The sequence below is a fragment of the Tursiops truncatus genome, chromosome 6 (assembly GCF_011762595.2).
Source record: "Tursiops truncatus isolate mTurTru1 chromosome 6, mTurTru1.mat.Y, whole genome shotgun sequence".
Taxonomy (NCBI): Eukaryota; Metazoa; Chordata; class Mammalia; order Artiodactyla; family Delphinidae; genus Tursiops; species Tursiops truncatus.
In genome coordinates, this window is record NC_047039.1 from 88,151,052 (window position 1) to 88,165,045 (window position 13,994).

The 13,994-nt window shown below is 38.6% G+C and overlaps 1 protein-coding gene across 7 annotated transcripts in view; it reads left to right on the forward strand.

The window, feature by feature from the left end:
* SLC44A1 (solute carrier family 44 member 1) overlaps positions 1-13,994 on the forward strand; it is a 221,834-nt gene that overhangs the window by 160,867 nt on the left and 46,973 nt on the right. For 3 of the 7 annotated variants that reach the window (XR_002179165.3, XR_012332617.1, XM_019948952.3), the window contains exons 15-16: positions 240-320; positions 13,040-13,088. Coding sequence is in view for 5 of the 7 variants with exons in the window: in XM_019948952.3 (XP_019804511.1) it covers positions 240-320; positions 13,040-13,048 (90 nt within the window). In the remaining 2 variants the exon portion in view is untranslated. Of the gene's footprint in view, positions 1-239; positions 5,656-13,039; positions 13,089-13,994 lie in introns of those variants that run through there. The other 4 variants (XM_019948953.3, XM_019948950.3, XM_019948949.3 and 1 more) reach the window with 3 other exon arrangements.

A 13,994-nucleotide genomic window follows, 5' to 3' on the forward strand; every position in this document is an offset into this window, starting at 1 on the left:
TCTTTGAGCCTAAGTGAGATTGTCACAAGGAATGGTGGGAAAAAAGATTTTATATCAAGATTGCATCCCCACAAATTTAGCTGCTCTTTTGTGTGGTACCAAATATTACTTATTGCTATGTTTTTAGGCCATCCATTTACCATTACTGAGTCAGAAATGTAAATATTCTTTAGAAATCATCTACCAACTGAAGTCTGAAAGGACCTAAGAATTTATGTAATCTGGTCCCTGTTTTGCAGGAGTTTGTGGAAAACAGCAGGAAAGCAATGAAAGAAGCTGGGAAGGGAGGTGTTGCTGATGCCAGAGAGCTAAAACCGATGGTAGGTGGAGATGAGGAGGTGGCCACCCTCCAAGAATTTCACTTTCACTTCCTCTCTCTCTCTCTCTTCACTGACTGCACTTCTTCAGGAGAAGCTTTTGTGATCTGTGTCACGCAGGACGTGCTGCTCTTTCTGTTTGTGTGTTTACCCATCACTTGGATGGCAGAATTCTTGTCACAACTGAGACCACCTTCTGTAAAAGTAAGCTGAAAGGAACAGTGTTCATGGCGGGGCAGGGGATATTTTTGTCCCTGAGGTGAACTTGCAGTTTCCATTTTTTTCTTTTTAACTGTCAGTGTTTAGTTTTCATGGGACTGAACATTTGGTTGTGCACTTGAACTGACGGTTTGATACTTATTTTAGAAGTGATGATAGCAATTCCTTTCAACTTGCTGAAATTCATATTCCCCCCTTCTTTTAATATTGGTTTGTTTATGTTGCTGTCTCTTCCCCTTTGCTGACTTTTTCTTCTGTTGCCTGGATTGTACTTTCTTTGTTTCTTAAGCTATTTTTCAGTAGCAAACAAGGCTATTTCCGTCTACACCCACATTCCCACTCAAAAAGACAATCTGGTCTTCTCCAGCCTCAGTTTAAATGTGAGAAAGATAAATTACCTCTGGTCAGTGATATATATATAACTACTCTCCTTTCATTTGAAAAAAGCAACTTAAAATTAACCAGTATAAGAAAATCCTGAGTAGCTTTTCCCATATATATTCTCACCACTGCATAATGACAGATGTCTTTAGCTATATTGGTCTAATTACTGCTTGTATTACAAGTGTATTATTCTTAAATAACATGTTTATTTCAGAATATTATATAATTGCCTACATCCTTAAGCACTTAATTTTCAAACAATGTGCCTTCTTTTTGCATATAATGTCCAAAAAAAGGAGAGGTGAAGACTCTCTTTTCTTTCTCCTTTATACTTTAATAAATGGTTTGATTTATAGGTGTCCAACTTAAGAAATATGTAGTATAAAACAAGCCCATTTAAGTATGTAAGAATGAAGGAAATGGCTTCATTGCGGGGGTGGGGGGATGGTATATGTATATGCAAAATAACTGCATATTCAACCTACATTAAAGCCTCAACAGAACGTTTAGCTATAAACTCTTCTTTGTAACCCCATCCAGTGCCTATTTTGGTGTTGCTCTTAATAGCATTGATGATGATAAAGTCAAAACTTCAATGTTTATATTCCCAAGGCACAGATCACTCTAATCATAAGTAAGAGCGTGTAGAATGGCCATGTAACTCTTATTTTTAAGTGTGCATCAGACAGCACTGGATGAACAGGGAAGGGGTGCTAATCACCAATCCCTCCTGTCAGGTTACTTGCCTCCCTGCCCTTTCTTTCTGCATCCCTCTTACTTCATGTGGGCTGAGGGGGACCACAGTGAAAATTCTGCCAACCCTAAGATAGCCTGGAAAAATGAGGAAGGTTTCCTTCTTGCCACTGCTTGGTTGTCCTAATTGTTCAGAAAATAAGGTTTCAAACCTAAAACTTTTAAAAGACATATAAAATCTTAAAATGTAAACCACCCTTCCCCCCCTTTTCTGTCTTTCCAGTGGTTGAAGCGTACATTAAAGCACTCTTCAGTAACAAGCATTTAAAGAAAGGGAGAAATAATTAGAGGTTTAGGACTAGCTACTTCGACCATGAATTGGCATGTATTTCTGTATTATTCTTGAGGGAAAGATAGCTGAATTGTGGTAGACCAGAATGCAAATATACCTTCTCTTACCTAAACCCCTGATTCATAGGTATTAATAGTAGGAGAATTGCCTAGGTTATGTGGCATTCTATCAGAAGCCAAAAATGTAGAAATTTTTTCCCCCTAATATTACTTTCAGCTTTAAATTAATGTCCCTTAATTCAAACACCACATTAAAATCTTCATTCCACTTTTACTTTTATTTTATGTTGTTCGTTGCTTGCAGATTAATGGCAAAGCCCTCTGCCGTGTCCCAAAATACATCTTCTGTGTGCATTGTTTTTCTGGTCCTTTGGACATTGTAGCATTTGATCTCTAAGAACAACGTTTCAAGTGGTTCAGAAAGTCCCCATGAGAGATGTGTGAATTGTTGCTCACAGGATAATTAAATCTTTCAAGCATATCAGTACCTCTAAATCTGCTCTCTTTCGAAGTATGCATGTTAAGAGTTGACCCGTAATACCACCACCATCTTGTGTGTGTCCCTAAAGAAGTACCTGAGAAACTCCCTCCTAGAGTTTGGGGATTGGTAGAATTTACGATTGCTTATTTGTGTTTGCTTGGTTTAATTCACATGTTATTCCCATAGATGAAAGTTCTGTTAACAGAGCGTCATAACTATTTTGCTGCATCTGTAGAAACACTGCTGTTCGAGTTCACTGTCTGCCTCCTTAATGGGATAGTTTAATATGAGTTTTTTTTAAGTCTATAAAATAATGTTCAGAAAAACGAGGTTTAAATTTTTACATTTGACAGGGCATCACTAAACTAAACATAAGTACTTCCAGCTTTCCTCTTAGACTTTTTTTTTTTTTAAGAGAGCCTCACTAGTTAAGGAAACGTTGAAGGTTTGTAAGGTCTTTCTATAAATCTTTGAAAATTATTTTAGAAAAATTTACCAAATGTGATGTAGAAGTTTAAGAAAGAGACATCTGGCAATCTGCTCGCTATCATACAGGAAAAACTTACAGAGAAAATGGAGGAAAAAACCTGGGCACTATAGCAACATAGACTAGAGATGAATTCTCTGCATATCTCAAAGATGACCCAGAGGGAAGTGTGACTTTCTACAATCACAGGAATTTCAGACCCTGGAATTTAGGTTTGGGGGAGAAGGATTCTCAATCCATTTTTCTTTATTGCTGTTTGTGACCATCTGTGTATTTGTAACATCATTCATGATCTCCTTTTAATGGTAATTGTCTAAGATTATACTCTGTATGACTTTGTTTTCTAGGCTTCGGGAGCAAGTTCTGCTTGAACCTAGCCGACCGTTATGGAACCCATTGACATTCCAAAACAATATATACACATAACTATGTATTTGTGTGTGTGGGTGTGTGTATATATGTATATGTATGTGTGTATATATATGTATATGTATATACACACACACACATAATCAGCCAAAATCAGAGAACAGGAACAGGGATTTAATACCTTTTTTATGCTTATTTTTGTCAAACATGTACTCCTTTCATACGGGTGGCTTTTACAAGGCAACTGCCGTCATTTAATGTTTTCAATTGTAATTGTCTTAATGGAAATGTTAAGATTCATATCTGATTAACATTTTTAATAACTTAGAGGAGATTTTAACTTTAGTTATTTAAATTAGGTAAAATTATTGTACCGAATTCTCTGTCTAAAGTTTATTCAGGGGTGATTTCCCTGATGCGTGCATAAAATCAAGACCTTATTTTACTGATGCATAAGTCCTAGTGGGATGAGACTAGGCATATGCTTTCAGGTAAATAAGGAGTTATTCCATTCAGTTTTCCCCAATCAAAGAAGCCATGTCATTTTCCTTTTAGAAACATACAAGTGGACCCAATATGGGAATTTTCGTAATAGCTCATGCATTTGTCAGCCAACATTAAAAAGTAACCAACTCCTCAGGTATTTGTAGTTTACCCTAATGCTTCTATAAGAGAGTAGGTAAAAAAGGAAAGGGTAGATAATCTTTCTTATGCAAACTTTTCTCTTATATTTTGTCTTTCTTTCATTTTGACGTTAGTAGCATCCTCCACACATTTGTGTGCCTGATTTGAAAGGAAGCTGGGGTACCCAGCAAGTTTAGCCTTTAAGTTTCTGTGTATAGGTTTGCAGACTAAGTAACGCTGGAAGGAATAAAAAAAGGAGAGAAACATGAAACACAAAGCATTGAAAATTCCGGTACTTGGGCTTCTGCTTCAGAGGAACTTCAATGGCTTAGGGCTAAATGGCCATTTTATTCAAATGCTTGCTATAAAATCTGAAAACATACTGGCAGGTGCTCCTCTCCTTGGCAATTCATTAAGTATCCAGAATTCTACAATGTTTAACTGAAGAATTGGTTAATGTTTTGATCCTCAAGTGTTGAACGTTCTTTGTGTTTGGGGATGGGTTTTGGGTTTTGGGGGGTTTTTTAATTCCTGAAGCTTACCAGATATGAATGGCTAATATTTCATTGTTCTGCTTATTGTAATGGTGAATGCTTTAAGAAAAAAAAGTGTAATTTGCTAAGAATAATTCATGATCTGTTTATGCGATAACTCCTTTTTGTTACAATTTTTTTAAAAAAAGCTATTTTTGTTAATGTAAAGTAAATATTTCAGAGCAGATTTTTTAAACTTATTGCACTAAATATAGGCTCTGTACAAAAAAAAAAAAAAGCCTCAGCATTTTATCATTCCATGGAAGGAGAATCTTTTGAAAGAAAGCATTGCCTCCTACCAGAATTAGACAGTGAATTAGACCGGTATTATGGAAATGTGTACAATTAATGTCACTAGGGCTTAATAAGCAGCTGTTTGCTAATGTGCTTCCTTTCAAAGGGTTGGACCTTTAAATTGCTGCAAAAGGTAAATTGTATTTTTTTTTAAGTATCCGTGTTCTTTACTCTAGCTAGGCTAAAATTTGCTAAATGCCTCGGTTTCTTTTCAAAGCTCATGTAATATTTCTGATTTTTCAGAATATTTGCAATAACAGTCCGGAATTTTATTTTATTTTTATTTTTTAAAGAAACAGGAGCTCACGTCTTGGCAAGATCACAGAAAACAATATTGTGAGAGTAGCTATTTTGAAACAATAATTCTCCAGAAGTTAACATTCTAACATGTGATGTCACTAAACGATATCATTGTACTCTTTTATATCATTTGAAATGGAATAAATATAATTATGTAACTAACAATTATCCAAATAGGTGAGAGAGCAAATCATGTAGGAAAATTCAGTCTACCTTCTGTTTCATAGCCACACAGATTGTGGGCATTAAGAAACATTGGGAACTAAATTTAGGCTTGGCAAAAGTATGGAAGATGGGTATCAAAACAGAAGACATTACAGGAGCTACTTATCTTAGGAGGTGTCCCTCCAAAGTGACCTGGTGGAATTCTTGAAATTGGAAATTAGGTTCTACTCACTTGGCCATCCCAGCACCATGGACTCTTGCTGCTCCCTGTTCCATATGCTCGCAATCTCAGCTGTTTGGAAGCCACCAGGAATGCTTTCTAATTATCATTTGCAACTAGAACTGTAATCAGAAAGAAATTTTGTATTTTTGTATAACTTGATTGTGTGCCATTTTATATAACAGGTCCTGTTTTACAAATAAATTTTGTTTTACTAACATTGTGTTTAGAAATTATGCTCTATGTGTAACCATGTCATTTGAGTTCCAAATTAATTGCCAGGCTGTTTCCCCTAAGTGAATATGTGTGCCATATAGGTAGATATATGCAGATATGCATATATATTACACAGACACACACACAGAGATATTTGACTTATAGACTATCACTCTCTCATGAGCTTCATTTGTTGATGCAATTCAGAGAGCCTCACAGAGGCTTTTAGCGATATTTGAAGGTTTTTAGGCTATGTTTGGATAGACCTGCTGCCGCTGTCATTCCTCGTGATCCGTTCTTCAGCTGGCCCTGGGCTGCCTTATTGCTATTCGCTCACTGCCTCCATCTCTGCCCAAGTGAGAATACATGAAGGACAAAAATCGTCTGTGAAATGTGGTTACCTGAATACTTTTATCAACCACTGGCTCTGTGTGGTGGGTTTTGTCTTTTGTCTGCGGTGGATCTTCAAAATTGTGTTCAGGACGCCTACTTCCAGAGTTACAGTTAGCATCCGCGGTTGTCAGTGGTGATCACAGTGAGAAGAGAATCGTGATCGTTGCTGCCATTGGAAAATTAAGGTTCTGGTGCCTGATTTAGACTTTCTAGGCTCCTGCCTCAAGAGTAAGCTCTGCTGTATATGATATGGAAGGGAAAAGGTTATATTTCAGTATAAATCCAAGAGACCCATCTTCTGTGGGAGGCTTACCAGTACGTTAGGTAAACATTAGGAATTTAGCTAGAGCGCTGAGATTGTATTATCTCTGCATGGACTAGCACAGCTCAAAGCAGGCTCTTCCTTTAAACCATTTAATGCAATGTTTAAGGATCAAAGCTTTTATCCTATCCTATAGCATAATTAAGTCCTAAGTTACTGCAATATAAGTAGCTTAACTGTGTGTTGGTTCCTAAACTTTTTGCATAATGGTTGAGGAGGGGGCATTCACTGAGTCTATTTAAAAATTAAGCTGCAAATAAGTTTTTCCTTTGTAGAGATGCTCCCTTACTCTAATTTTGTCATTTTTTCAGCCAAGGGCGTTAAGCTGCCAGTTCCCAATACCACTGACCTCGGTATCTGCCAAGGGCTCCCTTATCTTCCCAGGGCAGTTTCAGGATTTCACCCCAGTAGGGGGTGGTTAGGAGGTGACCCCTTTTATAGGGGTCCTGAGCCCCTTGAAACCAGAGTAATGTTCCTCCCACCCTCTCCCTTAAAACAGCTATGGAAACTACAGGCACCAAATATTTGTGAGGCCATGTTAGTGCCCTCAAGACCCCGACCATTTCCACCAACCACCACTAATAGCTAATAAAGGCCATTTTAAGAGGTCTCCTGGCCTTCAAAGTAGAATTCTGGGGTCAGTTCTGAAACCAGAGCTGCCAGTTATGGTGACCTGAACATTTTATTTTATTTTTCATCAGTAACCTCTCTTGAATTTTTGGAGTTTCCAGTAATAGCCTTTAACACAGCCTCTGAGAAGTTTCCTTCAGAAAGGTCTTTTAAAGTTTTCACCTTTCAATAAGTTCTCTACTGCGTTTTAACCGCCACTTAAAAAAACAAAAACAAAATCCTCAGAATCTGGAGGCTTATCAATGCACCTGCCACGTTAATCTCTGTATTCTTTTCATATACTCCATCTGATAGATAAAAGTGCACTATAATGGCTTGCCTAGAGTTTTTAAGATGTGGTCTGTGAATATATATTGGAAAATTGTGGGTTCGTAAGTAAATGCATAAAGCAGAGCTTTGTGTATTCTGTAATCACAGTGCAGAATGCCTTTTGCTTTAAATGCATATTCATGTATCTTTGTGTACTAAGGAATACATGTTAGCCCATTTGAAAAGTAGGCAGTCTTCATATACACTGGCTACTTTCAGAATAAGCTTATCTTTTTAATGACACATAGCCCAAATTGTGAAAAAAGTAGGATGCTTGAATGTGCCAAGAGAAAATATAAAGCTAGCAAACTTAGAAAACAAAATAAAAAGCTAAACACATTGTACACACCAAAAAATTTTAAATAGCACGCTTTCCTCCATTCACGTTTCATAAATTTGAGTCAAATTCTTATTCTCCAAATTTCAATTTAAGAGGAAATTTTTAATCCAAGATTTAAATCTTTGAAGATATCTTTCTTATAAAAAACTTCAATGCAGCGTTTTTAAACTTGAGAATTTCTGTGGGAAACCTTTCTTTTCTATGGAAATGCTATAGTACGCTTTCTTCCACCCCATCTCCTTGATTTTTATATGTGTAAAAAATAGACAAATGATGCTTCCATTTCAGTATCACATGAACAGCTATCACTTTTCTAAATTAAATGAGCAGGATTTAAGTTGGATATTTTTTAAAGAAATTCATTAGTAAACTTGTGGAAAAGATATGCAGTTGTTAGGGACCCAAATATTAGGCTATTTTCTTCAGTTTTGATACCAGTTGTACAATATAAATGATTTCCTGAGGAATAAACATTCTAGACCAGGGAATTCAGGATAGTAAAGCTTTCAGGTTACTCATGGTCTAGTCAAGATCTAGCTGAACATGAAAACGTTGTAATTTCCAAACGTTTCAGAAATCTTTCACTTTTATTTGCTAAGACCCAAATTTAGTATTTGATATTCAAAAGCAGGTTCTTAATCTTTTGAGGGGACCAAGGGCCCCTCTGAGAAGCTTATGAAAGCAATGAACTACCTTTCTCTCAAAGTCACATAGCCTACTTAGGAACATTTAAAATACTAATAGAATTTCGAGACCCTGAGACTGCCCGCCTCCACCCCACCCCCATCCCCTCAGGGCCTAAGGAACACAAGTCTGAGGCTGCTGTAAAGTTGGTTTGATAGTGTGTTTTGAAATAAAGTAGTGATTAGGCCTCCACTGAAGATTCTTTTAAGATGGTACTTAACAATTTCAGACCTGGAATCATTTTCTTTTTTAATTGAAGTATAGTTGATTTACAATGTTGTGTTAATTTCTGCTGTACAGTAAAGTGATTCAGTTATATATATACTTTTTTAAAATATTCTTTTTCATTTTGGTTTATCATAGGATACTGAATATAGTGCTCTGTGCTATACAGTAGGACCTTGTTGTCTGGAATCCTTTTTATAACTTGAAAACTTTTAGTACCAGCTTTGAAAATCAAAATCACACTAATCTGAATGAAAAACAGGACGTCAACACTGAATTTTCAAGACAGTAAGATTTCTTTCCTTGGTGGTGTAAGGATGTATGTGTCCTATGATGAATTTTTGGCAAGGTACCAAATTATTTGCAATGGACAAGAAAATCCAAGAAGAAATGAATAGGGAATCCCTGTAATCATCCGTCTACCAAAACACTAGATTCTTTATTATTGTCACTCAGCTATGACCTCTGTAGCATAGTGTTAGCAGTTAGATCACTGTCTAAAAATATATCTCTGTCAACACGACCAAGAACATTTGAAGATGGTGATAAATTAGCAAACTTACCATAGTCCATAGTTGACAAAAAATTTTTAGTGGAAAGTTGGAGGAGCAGATGCTGGGGGGACAAATTCAAAAGTTATTTTTTTCTCCTTCGTAAATCAGTGAGATGTTCCCTCCTGTTTTGAGTGTTTTCCGGTCACCACTAGAGCAGCTTTGGACCACTGTCCATGGGACTGTGCCTCCACTCCCCCCATCCACATCACCTTCCTTCTTTAGGGAGCATGTGAGTTTCTTCACATTTACACCTTACTATTAGGTAAGCTTGCTGCACTATATGGAGTGTCCTCTGGGCCCTTGAAAAAGCAGGCAGACATCCTTAAAGGAATTTGAGGTTTTTTTAAGATTTGATTCCAGGGGATCATGACCTATAGTCAGACATCAAACTATTACCTACATTTTCAAGCTGAAGAAAGCAGTGGAAATGTCCTAATTGGCTGGTGAAGAAAATAGAAAAGTCAGCTCTCCTCCCCACCCCACAACCCCAGAAGAGCTCTATTGAACCTTCCACAGTAGCAAAGGAAGAGACCACAGGTGGAAGTTCCCATATTGGGTGGAAAAGGGCCTAAGTCCGGTGTAAGTATCTATATTTGATGTCTTTTTGTCATAGAAGTGTATGACCTAAAGGAAATGTCCTGAGTTTCACATAGGAATCTGATCCACCCATCCCATCATCTAGGAAATTAGTTTTAGTTATTTTTTGAGGAATAATGTGTTAAATCATTCTATGTGAGTAAAGTAAGCATTGAAAAGAAGACTTGAGGGACTTCCCTGGTGGTCCAGTGGTTAAGATTCCACCCTTCCAATGCAGGGGGCGCATGAGTTCCATCCCTGGTCAGGAAACTAAGATCCCACATGCTGCACAGTGCGGCCAAAAATAAATAAAAAGAAAAAAACAAAAAAAAAAGACTTGAGGAATGAATGGACACAGGACTGGAGTGAACGTCCTGCCAGCATCCTGCAGACCATTCTACCTGCCACTAGAAAATGTGAGCACTTCCTTCATTTACCACATGGATCATTAAGCCAGGATTGTTTTCCAAAATTGTATGAGGTGATTCATAGGAATGAAACAATACTAGGACAGCTTTGGGACTGATGATTGGAGACAGAGACGACAGAGTAAATTTTCCCCTTCCTCTGGGTTCTAGCAGTGTTCTCCCAGAATTTTTGGTCCCCTCGTTTTGGCTGGTTTTGATTTTCAAAGACATCACAGGGGGAAGCTACCTTTCTTCTACTGTATTGCCTTAGTGCTACTAGATTATGTTGCTGTTGAGGTTCTCTTGATTTTGTCCATCCTATAAAAGGGTACTGGGAGCTCCATAATGAAGTTTCAGTTACACTGTCTCAGAATATTCTTGACCATTGAATGCACTTCTAAAGATGTGGTACCCAGTGAAATAACTTCAGGAGGTTGTTAGCTGATCCGATTTGCTACAACTAACACGAGAGTGGGGAGAAAAGTGTAGAGGGCACCTAACAAAATGACAGGGGCTCTGGGAAAACAACCAAAGACAAAAGCATATCTTCTGAAGACCAAAGGTCCAACTTTAAGTACTTTCTGGCACAGCCTTCCTGAACTCCTGAGTTTAGAATAGGCTCCTAGAATAAAGCAGCCAAGTTTGAAAGATCAGTCAATGCAGAGGGACCTGCTCTTCATCTCTCAGGCTCTGAGCCTAACATCCCGTCCAGTCAGGTCCCATCCAGTGTATGGGGAGATTTGAACAGAAAATGCCCATCAGTGTGTTTCGACATCTCACTGCTGTGAAATCCAGCATAAGAGGTATGTTGTGGTGCCACATATTTCTCAATCTGAGGCCTTTTTTGTCTTTCTGGTTTTGTTTTGTTTTGCTATTTGCATCCTATTCACAGTGTCAAAATGGATTTTTGTATCATGTCCGGTCTTTGTCCATTACAAACTGTAGGATCATGGTTAAGTCTTCCATGAATTCCCTGGTTCGGGATCTTGTACCTTAGCATTATTTTGAGTTTTTTCCTTATTATTATTTCTTTATTACAGTGTCACTACAGTGTATTCAGGTGGGGAAACAAACATGTAGGTGCTTGAACATGCCCCACAGACATGGTCATAGCCCTGTAGTATTTGTGACTGTCATTATTGACACTGCAGAATTTACAGAGTGTTGTGCTCTCAGAGGACTTTAAAAATATGTATATGAAGCAATTAACTTTCTGGAGTTATCAAATCTTGCTGGGAAATTAACTTCCAAGAGCTCTGAATTGGATGGAATTCCATCTGGCTTCAGAGTACAATGAGCCTATATGAAATGGAGCTTTGAAATGTTTTCCTTGTGCAGAAATATGAACTAGAAAAAACAGTGCTGATCTAATGCTAAGTTTTCTGTGTACTGACTCAGTTACCAGAACTATAACGAAAACTGTATTTTAGTCTAACAAATGTATAGAATTTTTTTATGTAATAAATAAAATTTTATAGGAAAGAATGTCATTGTCTACTGTGTTGTAGCACTTTCCCATGCCCAGGGTGGTGATGAATAGTGTAGGGGAGGGAAAATAATTGTTCCCCTACCCTTCTGAGTTCTTAGCTGAGACTCTGTAATAGAAGACACATTAACAAGAGAAAAACACACAGAAGTTTATTAACATGTATACCTCAGGTATACATGTGAGATACCCAGGAAAAATGAGTAACTCCTCTAAGTGGCTTAGAATTCAAATTTAAATACCATCTTAATAGGGAAAGGGGAGAGAGGATGTAGGCCTCTTAGGGGAGAGTAAATGATTTTTAGGAAAGATGAATGGGCCCTTAGAGGAATAGCTGGGCGGCATGATAGCTTATGGCAAAGTGTGTCTGGGTGTGGTGTCGACTTCTAGGCTCTTCTCCTGTGATAAGAGTCAATCTCCCCTGGTTGATGAAACTCCTGAGAAGGGGATTTATGATATCTGAGTTCTTTTTGGAGAATCTGTCTAGTGAGATAAGGAGAGTTCAGAGAATACCTCACCCACATTTGCTGTTTTTCAAGTGCCTTCAGCTCACAGTAATACAACAAAGTGGCATTTTTTTGAGGCGGCATGTCCTGAACTCCTGCAGTCATATTTGGGGGTGGCGTATTCTGCTGTGCTGCAATAGAAACTGATTGTGGGCAACATCTTGTTTTCAGATTAGGTCAATATGCTGCAAGGGTGCCCTGGAATTGACCAGCTATTTCTTTCCAGCATCTCTCAGCATGTTCTAGGATCCCTGAAGTATGAAACATAAATGTACTAAATAAAACCTAATTTCCGAAGTACAAAGTTCATCCACTGCCCAGCCAGACTTCCTAGCTGGAGTCTGAGTCACTCTGTGAATACTAAGGTTGCAACTGAATTCAATCATCAGGCAGAGACGAAAAGCCTGTTAGATAACGTTTACCATGGAAATCACTCGTTGTGCTTGGTACAGTGCCCTGCACATAAATTGAAGCCTGGATCTGTGCTAAGTTGGTGAGTTGGTGAAACTGTGGTGTGCCATAATTTAAGCAGTAAATTATGGAAAAATCAAGCTTGTTGATTTTTCAACAAGCTTGAAAAGTTTGGAAAAATCAAGCTTATTTAAAACTAATCCTATTTTAAGTGATATTGGGGACTAAGAAAGGGGTGTTCTTAAGTGGAAGACCTTTTGCAATACCAATAAACCTCTCCCAATTTGTTTTTTAATTTTGGATTTTTCTTGAGAGGCTGCTGTACAGACTGCTTTTCATTAGCAAATGTGAGCAATGCCCAGATCGTAGCCCTAGTTATTTATCTATACCCGCTTGCCAAAAGAAGTTGTTAGAGAACATTTGTGAGGAGTCCTCAGACACTACAGGTGTTTGAGATACTAAAGAATGTTAACCAATCTGGACTGTTAATTCTTTTTGGAGGCGTGGTCCTGATGCCAACGTACACAATTTCTTGTTCCATAGACCACCTAGTGATGAAAGAGCCTGTGAAAAGCCTCACATCTCCTAAAAGGTACCCAGATATTCTTTTTCTCTTTGGCTATGAAAAGTATAATCTGTATTCAATCTCAAATTTTAGACGCTAAAGAAAAATCCAGAGGGTCTCTTTTTTTTTTTTTTTTTGGTACGCGGGCCTCTCGCTGCTGCGGCCCCTCCCCTTGCGGAGCACAGGCTTCGGACGCGCAGGCCCAGCGGCCATGGCTCACGGGCGCAGCCGCTCCGCCGCACGTGGGATCCTCGCGGACTGGGGCACGAACCCGCGTCCCCTGCATCGGCAGGCCGACCCTCAACCACTGCGCCACCACGGAAGCCTCCACAGGGTCTCTTTTAAGAGGCATACTGCTTGTGCACTTTAGGATAATATATAAGTTGTGGTTGAAATTTCAGGTTCAGATAGTGCTCAAAGCTCCTAGAGGTGTCGAAAGTTTCAGAAAGAAGCCAGCATCCTAATGAGGCCCTCTGGCCTCCTTTTTTTTTTTTTTTCTTTTTTTTTTTTTCTGGTAGGTGGGCCTCTCACTGCTGCGGCCCCTCCCCTTGCGGAGCACAGGCTTCGGACGCTCAGGCTCAGCAGCCATGGCTCACAGGCCCAGCCGCTCCGCGGCATGTGGGATCCTCCCAGACTGGGGCACGAACCCGTGTCCCCTGCATCGGCAGGCGGACTCTCAACCACTGCGCCACCAGGAAAGCCCTGGCCTCCTATTTTTGACCAGGTGTTGTGGAAGTAACCCACAAGGCCAGGCCTCTTCACATTATTGGTAATTTTTTTCAGTTGTTGCAAGTAGCAGTGAAGGTAAGGAATACTTCGTGCCTTTAATTTGATATTGTGCCTCCTTTACTGTCCAAATCCTGAGAAAAATAATTTTAGAAGATATACCTAGGTTACATACAGGAGTCCAGAAAAAGCAAAGCTAAGCTATTA